The 10,755-nt window shown below is 37.1% G+C and overlaps 2 protein-coding genes and 1 non-coding gene across 3 annotated transcripts; 2 read left to right on the top strand and 1 right to left on the bottom strand.

The window, feature by feature from the left end:
* Positions 1–405: 405 nt before the first annotated feature.
* LOC137133843 (G-protein coupled receptor 4-like) lies at positions 406–2,141 on the bottom strand. The gene is made up of 3 exons (XM_067521542.1): positions 1,941–2,141; positions 1,659–1,846; positions 406–1,561 (listed from the first exon to the last, which is right to left on the bottom strand). Exons 1-3 carry the CDS (start codon positions 2,139–2,141, stop codon positions 976–978), a joined length of 975 nt encoding a protein of 324 aa, XP_067377643.1. The 3' UTR covers positions 406–975.
* Positions 2,142–6,061: 3,920 nt separating this feature from the next.
* Positions 6,062–6,133, top strand: trnae-uuc (transfer RNA glutamic acid (anticodon UUC)). The gene has a single exon. It is a non-coding gene; the product is annotated as a tRNA-Glu (tRNA).
* Positions 6,134–7,264: 1,131 nt separating this feature from the next.
* cox20 (cytochrome c oxidase assembly factor COX20) lies at positions 7,265–10,345 on the top strand. Its single transcript, XM_067511610.1, has 4 exons — positions 7,265–7,423; positions 9,096–9,210; positions 9,466–9,529; positions 9,782–10,345. The coding sequence occupies exons 1-4, from the start codon at positions 7,391–7,393 to the stop codon at positions 9,924–9,926; spliced, it is 357 nt and encodes a 118-aa protein (XP_067367711.1). The 5' UTR covers positions 7,265–7,390; the 3' UTR covers positions 9,927–10,345.
* The last annotated feature ends 410 nt before the right edge of the window (positions 10,346–10,755 follow it).

Below are 10,755 nucleotides of genomic sequence, written 5' to 3'. Positions count from 1 at the left end.
TCTCGTCTCGGATCCTCCTCTGTCTCCCTCTGCCCGCTGCTCCCCCTTTTTATCCAGAGCCTTCATCTGTCTCTGCCCATTTACCTGCTTCTCTCTCAGAACTTCTTCCTGTTTTCTGTGTTTCTACTGCTAATCCTGATTTTTCCTCTCTGACTTCTTACACCCTGTGATCGCTGGTAATAAGTTATTTCATGCTGCATCGGAGGATTTGTGTATTAGATGTATTAGATTTGGGTTTAGACTGAAGACTGTTGTTCTATCTGTTTACTTCTTTTCTGACACTTTTAGTTGTTACCCTTCTCCCTGATACATTCACTATTCCCTACAATTTTTAATACCTTTGTTTTTCATTAACAATTCTTCATTTCAATAAACTGTACAATGTAAACTGTACACAATAAAACCCAGCCATGTTTTGCTAATTAAACTTTTTTATTATGAAGATACAGCATTGCATTATGAGCAAATTAATACATTGTTAGTGAACAGAGTGGCTGCTGAGATGACACCACAAAAAATAACAAACCATGGATTGTATTCCTTGTTTCCTCTAAATCCTCTTCACGCATGTGTAGCTGAGTAATTAAGCCTGTGCAGAAAAGATGAAGAGTCCCCCACCAATGAAAACCACTGCGGTAATGGATTTATGGATAAAATGATTTTGTTTTTGGGGTTACTCCCTTCAGCCTCCTCTTTAGCAGGTAAAATGCCGTGCAAGGTTTTAAAACTTTCCACTTCTTGCCCCTGATGAACTCCTTTGTGTGTTTTGGGTCATTATCTTGCTGCACGATGAAGGATCTCCCAACCAGTTTGGTTGCATCTTTATTTAAATTGGCAGACAAAATGTTTCTGAAGACATTTGAGTTCATTTTGCTGCTGCCATCATGTGTTACATCATCAATGAAGATGAATAAACCATGACATAACATTACCTCCCCTGTCTAAAGCAAAAATAAATAAAAATTGGCCTTACTGTTACAATAATTGTGGAGGGGAGTGAACATGAGTGAGAAAAATATTTCTCCCCTGCTCCATCACCACAGAATTTCCTTCTGTATTGTTTGTGGTGGTTACCTGGTTCTGCAGGTGCTCTCCTGTCCTCCTGCAACAACACATGCAGGCCACCAGCCTGCCTACAGCACCTTTCCTCATGAAAACATACAGAACCAAATCTGCAAGAGGGCTGAACTGAGGAAATGATAAGTATAAAGCAGAGTGATCTAGCAAGTTAAATGAATCTCTCAAGACCGAAATGATCCAGGGCAGGAACAGCAGGGTGTAAATTAGCAGCACCAGAACTAAAGTTCCTATAATTTGCCATTTTTCTTTAGGAGTTACAGAAATGGCTGATGACAGAGATTTGAGAGTGCCAACCAGACAGAAGATGAACACAGGGAAGGGAAGGAGGAGAAAGATGGAGTGAAAAATTATCATGGACCTAGTCAGTACTACAACAAGGAACTGAATGAAACCTAAGACCCAGACACCAACTGACACAAATATAGAGAACTTGATGTTTCGTTTGAAGCGGTACCACAGTGGACACGCAATGACCAAAAACCTGTGATAAAGAAGGAAGAGAGAGCTAGTGAATGAGGATACACTGATTTCTGCCTTTCATTGTGTTTTTTCATTAGAACTGCTCACACACTTCCTACCTTTCCAGGGCAATACACATCATGAAGCCAACACTGACAACCACGCCCAAGCAGTAGATAGATGTAGAGACAAGGAGAAAGATACATCTCCTTCTTTCTGCCACCCGAACCACAAAGCAACAAATCTGTATGAGGTCAGAGATCAGGAGGTTGATGACAAAGACTGGAGCCACCTGGTTTTGTTGCACCTGTCAGACACAGATCAACAGCATGTCCGCACTATAAAAGCTATCAGTAAGTGAAACACGTCCATGACGTCATGCTACATAAATCTTTGAATACCAGTGAATAAAGGGAGTATATGGCCAGTAAGCACAGTGGAAAAGCTGCACTGATCACAATCCATGCAGTAACACTTATTCCGTTGTTGACTGGTTGGTAAAGCTTAAAGAGATTTCCAAACTCTGTGCAATTTTCTGAATAATCATCAGAGTTATCCAGGTCGCTACTTCCATTGAAGGAGGGGTAGTAGAAATAATCCATTCTTCACAGTTGGGACCTGCTGTTAAAATAACAAAGCAAAGAGCAGCAGGTGTGTTAGTGTCTGCAGGAAACAGGAAACATATTGGAAGTAGGCTGTGAAAAAATATTTTTAAAATATTTATTTTAATCTGATAAATCGGTAGCTTTGGTATTACTGTTAATACTGTAACAACAAATGGTCCTACTAATGTATTTGGATCTTTTATTAAAACACCAAACAAAACAGTGCAGAAATGAATTAAAAGTCCTACACTTAATGAGCAGAAATCGAGTAATTAGGCACATAGTCAATTTTCAAAAATAGTAGTTATCCTTTCAAAGAGAAACAGGTTGTCTTGGACTATCCCCAAGCCAACAGGCCAGAACCTGGGTTCCATGATTCATTCATAATTGAATTTTAAAGACTCATATGGGGTCAGTTGGAAGAGTCTTAGGCTCTCAGAACAGCAGGAAGTGTTGATGTTTTTTAAAGCATTTGATTCATGGTTATGTTAACCATTCATTTAACGCATTTATTTACATATGACTTATTTTTCTTTTGTTGATCATTGTTTATATCTGTTTAAGATAGAAAATGCATAGGTAAATTAAATTTTATTTATTATATTTTTTATTGATTATAATTTGTCATGTATTTTTATCTTTAATGTTTTATTTGTGTGCATTGGTTTCATTGTCACATATACCTTCATACATATATATATATAAGGTTTTGATTTGGTTTAATGTTGAGAGGCATTTATTTTTATTTACTTGTTTATTTTTATTTACTTATTACTTGTTAACTAGTTTTGGAAGAAAAAACTTTGCTACAGCAAAATCAGGCATTTATTTCCACACTAATCCAAGGAAAAGTCAGTGAAATCCTGGAGGGAGATGTTGTTAGGGATCCCAAATTGTTTTTCCATATTGTTTTTGCAGTTATAATAAAGAGCATAATAAAGGTCTTGGATTAACATTTTTAGCAAGGTATTACAAGTGATGTTGGAAAGTAAAGCAAAAGTAACAAAGTGTGTAGTGAATTACTTTCTACAGGGAGTCATTAAGTCATGCATTATTATTATTTTTAATATAATGAGTAAAACATTTCTTTAAGTAATGACCAAAACATTTTTTTCTATACTGACCTTTGCTCCAACTTTAAAACCAACACGTTGATTTAAATGTTAAGGCTAGTTGGTTTAGTATAATACCACATATCGGCAAAACAACCAATAACTAAAACTGTCAAACTAATTAATTGTAAAAGAAAACTGTAACTAAATTGTAGTGGAGAAACAATATATGTTGCAATTCTCAAAATAGTTAAATGAAGTACAAGTACTTCAAAAGCCTAAGTACTTAAGTTAATGAATATCTTCTGCAACCACTGCTGATACTAATAGTAATGTCAAAGTGCAATAAAACTTACTGGTTAAGCGCTGCTCTACCACCATTTATATCTTCCAAATAACGTACCAGTGACTTCAGGCTATCATCCAAATCGCATGGGTGCAATTGCACAACCAAACTTCCTCTTTTTTTCCGCCACAACATTAAGACAAAGTAGAAAATAAAATTGTGTAATAAACCAAGTCTCTGTTAGAAATGCCATTAGCACAATATTCAAAAGAAAAATATTCATATGCTGTAAAGGAAAAGAGGGGAAATGTGGGAAATGAACAATTTATTTCATCTGGACTTTGAGATTCTGTATAAAATGGAATCATTTTATACAGATATACAATCAAATGGTCTGCACTTAAATAGCACTTTTCTACCTATTTGCACTCAACGTGCTTTACACTGCTTCATATTCACCCATTCACACTCACAATCACACACACTCATACACCGATGGGGGAGCTGCTATGCAGCTTGCCAACACTCACCGGGAGCAATCAAGTTGGGGTTCAGTGTCTTGCTCAAGGACACTTCGACATGTGGAGGTGGGGATTGGAGGAGGAGGTGGGGATTGGAGGAGGAGGTGGGGATTGAACCACCAACTGTGAGATTGGTGGACAACCTTCCTGCGCCACAGTCGCCCACAGAGTTTTACATTATTTATGGTAAAGGGGACCCTCTCAATTTTGGCCTTTTCCTCCACAGGTGGGACTAAAACGGACTCATACTTTCACGTGGACGACATTTTAAAACTCTTATAAGGTGTTAAAAAGTGTTGATTTGTTCACTGGTTCTGCTCAGTAAATAACGCTGCACAGTAGCTGCTTGTTAACTTACAGTTCCTTCTTTAGAACAGAGTGGTTTTGATAAAAACATGAAGCTCATTTCCTGCTGATAAGACTTAGTAAGTATTTGGTATCATCATGTCCTTATCTCTGTCTGATATTTAGACTCAATTTGGACACAACCTATGCTTTTTTATGAATAATAAAGGAGAAAGAAAGCACCGACAGAAAACAGGGCTCACAACTCCAAACAAGCTTGTGCAGCTGCTGAACTAAAAAGCACACAACAGACAAAAAAACTACATAAAACTAAACAGTAGTTTGACAATGCCTGACATGATGCCTGATTATAAACTGTGCTGGGAGCCTGAAGTTCAGTTTGTGGATCTTCCAGCGTGTTCTCAATCCAAAGGTGTCAAAAAGTTATACTTTGTCCAGTCCCTTCTGCATTGCATGCTGATGCTTAGGTATCCATTTGTGTCAGCTAACAACTCTCTGAGCTCTTAGCGTAGCACAATAGAAACCCAAATGCTTCCATATTTGACGCAATGACGTAGCTTATAAATTGAAAAGTCTCATAGGGAGTTGGACAGGGTGGTGATGGTACAACAAGACACAGGACTTGAAATGAGACCAGGGTCCAACCTAGCACGAGACATTGTGAACTTTAATGAGGATTGTAAAACAATGTCACACACGTGGTTACTGTAGTAAGGAAGAAGCTCTGTGACATCTATTATTGTGTTTCGCAGAATGTTGGCCCAGCTAGAGTGGGTGACACGCAGTTCTCAACTTCAGCTTTTATCAACTGGCAGGCTGGCAGCAGGTCATGTGATCAGCCTCAGCTCTGCCTCCAAACACTTTACCTGACAGTTTTTCTCCCTCAAGATACACAGTGGAGACACACATGCACACACACACACAAACACACACACACATAGAAACTACACGAAACACACAAACAACAGTAAATAAAGCAATGCAGGTTTAACAAGGACTATTTCTGACTGACTGGTTAATTGTGTTGGTTATAGTGTTTAAATTGTAAAATGAGTTTGTGGTGAAGTCTCCGTACAGTGAAAACACACCCATGAAACATATTTTCAAAATAAAAGCACTTTTAATACATTTTCTAACTTTTTAACATTTAATGGTAAAACTAGTTTGTGGTGAAGACTACCAGTGATAATAGGTCCAGGTTCACTGAATGGACAATTGTCAGAATCTCTTCAACTTTTTCCACATTCAAATATAAATGGTTCTACATACTTTGACCTATTGAGATTTCAACTTTTTTTATTAATAGTAAAATTAATAGTATTTTATAAATTCTACTATTGTTCAGGAGTTTGACTTAATCTTTGCACTCAGCTATTACATTTCTACAATTTCCAGAATTTTCATGTAACTATTTCATGTTACAGCTACTTGAGTCAAAATTAGCTTCTTTTAAATTGATTAAGCTTAAAATCAGCTTATTTCAATTCAGCTTTTTTACATTTTTATAATAAAACTTTGAGCTATTTTTAAACAGTTCACCTTTAATTTAGCTTTCAGCTAAAACAACAGTTTTAGCTCTTTCAGCAAAAACTGTGTTTTTTTCAGCATTGCTTTAAAAATCGTTTCAGCACTGAAGCATTCACAGTGCACTTTTTCTAGTTACAAGTTATCCGTACCTATTTGGAGACACATTTATGAACAAATGTGATGATGCGACAATGATTTCATTAATGGTCTACAATGTATTTCATGTCCCATATGGTCTAGCGGTTAGGATTCCTGGTTTTCACCCAGGCGGCCCGGGTTCGACTCCCGGTATGGGAACAGACCTTTTCCCAACCAACCGTGCACTACATGCAGATGCTGCACCTTGACTTTCCGGTGCCTACTACTGCTGATACTTGTGTGATACTGAGCTGAAATAGCAAATGTACCCTATGCATTTTAAAAATTACAATCATTAAGTGCGTGCTCACTTCTTTCAACATTGTAATGATCACAATAATCAGATTTATGTAAAATACATGTACATTAGAAGCCATTTATACTATGGTACCTCTAGTAATAAACGTGACATTACCTTAAGGTAAACAATTAAAAAATAAAAGTTGTAGGTAAACTTGCATTTAACCCAGATGCAATTAGCTCCTGACTCTTGATAGCATCATGTTTCCTCAGTGCAGGATTACTCTGGCATCTTCTCTTGACATGGTTTATTTTATACTACACCCTGTACATGGAGAATAAAGCTTGTTGGGGCTGGGATGACACAGTTTAATTTAGTTGTCATATAGGGGACAAAGCAAACTTCCCAAAGTCAATCTCAGGATTTCAACAATATTAAGTGTTAATATTAACAATATTAACTGTTTCTTGGAAGTTGTAATCCAGCAATAAAAACAACAACAAAAAATAAGACATTAAATTCGGAGGGGCTGTTTGTAAAATATCGTTATGTATGAGAACCAGTGGGGAATTATACAAGTGTTTTACTCTTTAAGTCAATTTTTCTACATTTCTTAATAAACTCATGCAGATGCATGTTGGTTGTTGTTCATTTAGGAAATAAAAGCATCTTATATCAACAAACTACAGGTGTTGCATCTGTAGAGGAACAGCTGGGAATTCTGAAAGAAAAACAAAACACACCATATAAAAGCAACACAAAGCTGTATAATAAATACAATTTTTTTTTATAAAATAAAAGTAATTTTCTTTATTTCCAAAGCAATTTGTAAAATAGCACTATTCAAATATAATAATACAATATTATTAAAAGTCCAATAATAAATATAATAATATAATACAGGACCTTGTAAAATAAAAAAATAATACATAAACAATCGGTATCTATTTACATAATAGTTTTACATAAACAGAGAAGAAGTTAAAGAAGTATCGGAACTATACAGCAGCAGTCCTCGTTTCCTTTTTTTCGGGTTGATCACTAATAGCGAACGGACCGTTTCGGCAGATGTGCGCACGCTCAAAGTATTGTGTGGCTACAACAATCGCTGTTGCCTACACGATGCTGGTTTTTAACACATAAAATTTGCGCCGAAGAACAACCACGGTGGTGAAATGGCAGGAGGAGAAGAGGAAAGCAAGAACAAGGTGAGAGCTTAACTAAACGTCAGGTTAACGTCACACTACAGTGGATTTTTAAGTTAATAAGGTTTGCTAACATCAAGCTAACGTTACTAGAAGGTCATCAACAATGAGTAACCTTCAGAAAAAGCTAGTGTTACTCGATTAATCACCTTTTAATTGTTACTCTCGATGAAACATGTTTAGCGTTACATTATCTAAACCTCGGATAATTTGTCCTTAAACCCAAACGTTAGGAGTCTTGTTTCATGTTATGGTAACAGACAAAAGCAAAGTTAACGTTACATGACGAATTTTTGTACGTCTGAGTTATTATATTTTGATCGCAGGATTATTAAAGGTTCGGAACTGATTTGAAATTGATTCAGGTCTATGGTTGAAATACCGATTTAGTATAATAGTTTCAGCACAGTTAGTGTTCAAAAATGTATTTTAACGGAAATTAAATATTATTAGAGACACTTTAACCTTCTTATAAACTCGGCCTGCAGTATATTCACAAATTAGCACTACATTACAATAAAACATTGGCTGGCAGTGGTGGCTAATCTCAACTATAACATTCAGCCATAACATTATGACCACTGACAGGTGAAGTGAATAACATTCTCGCTTTACAATGGCATCTGAAAGTGGGTGGGATTTATTGGGCAGCAAGTGAACATTTTGTCCCTGAAGTTGATATGTTGGAAAGCACGTGGCATATGGTGAATGATAGCTGGACTGTATAGTCAGATCCAGTAAAAGAGATATATTAGCTCATTTGCTGAAAAGGTTAATGCTGTTTAGATAGAAAGTTGTCAGAACCCTGTGCGTCACAGTTTGTAGCGTATGCGGCTGCATAGCCACAGACTGGTCAGGGTGCTCATGCTGACTTGTGTCCCCTGCCAAAATTGCCTACAATGGCTATGTGAGAATCAGAGGTGGACAGAGCGATAGAAGAAGGTGGTGTGGTTTGATGAATTATGTTTTCTTTTACATCTTGTGGATGAAAGGGTGTGTGTGTGTCTCACTTATCTGGGACAGAGATGGCACCAGAATGCACCATGAGAAGAAGGCAAGTCGGCATAGGCAGTGTGATGCTTTGGGCAATGTTCTGCTGGGAAACCTTGAGTCCCACCATTCATGTGGATGTTACTTAGACACATATCATCTACCTAAACATTGTTGCTGACAGTGTACACCGCTTCATGGAAACGATATTTCCTTGATGGCAGTGGCTTCTTCCAGTAGGATAGTGCGTGCTGCCACACTGCATAAATGGTTCAAGAATATTTTGAGAAACACATGGACCTGGCTTTCAAATTCTTTAGATCTTTATTGAGTGGAGCTTCTGTGGCCCAAGTCTAATCCATGAAGACCCCATCTGCCAGTGACCGCTGGGTGGAGGATCCAACAGCATAACCTTCAGAAGTCTTGTAGATTCCATGCCACCTTGGGTTAGGGCTGTTTTGGCAGCAAAAATGGACCTACTCAATATTAGGTGGGTGGTAGTAATGTTATGGCTGATGGGTGTATATTACCAGTAAAAGATGTGTGTGCACAATGTGTTAATAAATCAAGCATACGAAATAGACACAAAGTTACGTGTAAAACATTTCACCAAACTGATTTTCTGGAGATCCCAGTAGTTCTCACTTTCAAAGACTACAATTGTATCTCCATTCTGTCTATTTAGGGTTTCAGGCTGCTGTGGATTCTAGATGTGAAGAACACTCCATGTGCCAGAGAGGCCATCCTACATGGAGCTGGAGGCTCAATAGTAGCTGGTCTGCTACACTTTCTGGCAACCAGTAAGTTTAACTGAAATCTGTGTTTGTGTGTCTTTTAATCGCTCATTTATTGTTTTATGTGGCACTCTGTGGAAATTTAAATATGGCATGCTCAAACAATGTAGGATAACTTTATTTTTCACAACAAACTGAAGACTGTTGGTGTGTCTCAACATTTTTTTAACTTATAAATTGGATTGAAATCTACACATAAATTTCCATTGTCTTCTTTTTCTAACTATGTTTGTATCCTGAATTTATTTGTCTTTTCCACAGGTCGAGTGAGAAGGTCTTATGATGTGGGATTTGCAGGCTTCATGCTTACAACACTCGGATCCTGGTAGATCTTGATGCTGATTGACACTTCATCCTTTTCTCATCTGTCCTTTACATTCTAATCAGAACAAATGCTAGCTATCATTTTTAACACACCTGATTCTGTCCTGTATAAACATTCCAAAACCAATATTTGCAGATTATCTTCCATCATCAGATGCTACTGTTGTTTTCGTTTCACTTTTTAATATAACTACAAGTAGTAGTTGTACATCTACTACTCTTCACTTCTCTTCCTTCCTGTGTCCTTCTCCAGGTTTTACTGCAGGTTGAATAATGCTAAAATACGTGTTCAGCAGAGGATAATCCAGGAGGGCATCAAGAACAAGGTTGTGTATGAAGGAACTGCTCTAGATCCCATAAACAAATCTGGTCGGGAAACTCCATCAGGGCCCTCCTGACCACTACATTCCTCCCCCTCTTCTGTGAGCTCTCCGAGGACAAGAAAGGACATTGTTGGGATAAACTGACTTTGAATGCTTACATGACAGAACATATTACAGAATTCTGCTGCTGTTTTATAATGTATTTGTATATGGTTTGTTTTAAGCAACTCATCAAGAGCTTAAATTAAAAAAAATGTCAGCTAGTGGGGAAAAAAATCCCATCTTTTTCATGTTCCAGCCTTCACTTCCTTTTTTTTTTAAATTTAAGTTTTTTTTCTCATTCCACACAACTATGGATGTATCGCGTACATCTCTTCAGCCCCAAATCCTGTGATGCCAGAAGTCATGTAATTTTAATGACTTCTTTTATCTGCCAAAAAAATGTATTTCTGCAAAACCAACCATTAAATATTATAAAGAGATGTCAAAGAAAATAGCATTGTGCTCTCTTTTGCTGTGACACATCCACTGCTTTGCAACTGACTGAGGTTACAGTATTGTGGACTAGAAATATACAACTGTCTTAACCGTTTACAAAAAGAGCCCTCAGCAGCTCCTCCAAAGGAACACAAGATATGCAACTGTTTCACAGTCCCATCTTTCTTTTTTTGACAAATTCTTTATCCAGTTACTAAAATCACTGCCTGAAACCAAACTTAAACAGAACTTTAGTACTTTAGACCTTTTGTGCTTTGACTGTAGACTCATACAAACATACAAGGGTATAGTTGAGATATATTTTCTTGTAATATACACTCAGTGGCCACTTCATTAGGAACACCTGTACAATTGAATAAAATCATTACAGAAGCACTGTCATGAATTCAACTTTTACAAAGTGATA

This window comes from Channa argus, chromosome 1, assembly GCF_033026475.1.
Source record: "Channa argus isolate prfri chromosome 1, Channa argus male v1.0, whole genome shotgun sequence".
Classification (NCBI taxonomy): domain Eukaryota; kingdom Metazoa; phylum Chordata; class Actinopteri; order Anabantiformes; family Channidae; genus Channa; species Channa argus.
Note: the sequence above shows the minus strand (reverse complement) of the source record. Positions and strands in the feature narration are given on the sequence as shown.

What these genes read in the sequence shown, in the direction of transcription:
- LOC137133843 (XM_067521542.1), bottom strand. Translation starts at nt 2,141, where the DNA reads ATGGATTATTTCTACTACCCCTCCTTCAATGGAAGTAGCGACCTGGAT. An exon ending in TATACTCCCTTTATTCACTG is followed by an intron (nt 1,847 to 1,940) that starts GTATTCAAAGAT and finishes TGTGTCTGACAG; the next exon opens with GTGCAACAAAACCAGGTGGC. An exon ending in ATGTGTATTGCCCTGGAAAG is followed by an intron (nt 1,562 to 1,658) that starts GTAGGAAGTGTG and finishes TCTTTATCACAG; the next exon opens with GTTTTTGGTCATTGCGTGTC.
- cox20 (XM_067511610.1), top strand. Translation starts at nt 7,391, where the DNA reads ATGGCAGGAGGAGAAGAGGAAAGCAAGAACAAG. An exon ending in AAGAGGAAAGCAAGAACAAG is followed by an intron (nt 7,424 to 9,095) that starts GTGAGAGCTTAA and finishes CTGTCTATTTAG; the next exon opens with GGTTTCAGGCTGCTGTGGAT. An exon ending in GCTACACTTTCTGGCAACCA is followed by an intron (nt 9,211 to 9,465) that starts GTAAGTTTAACT and finishes TCTTTTCCACAG; the next exon opens with GTCGAGTGAGAAGGTCTTAT.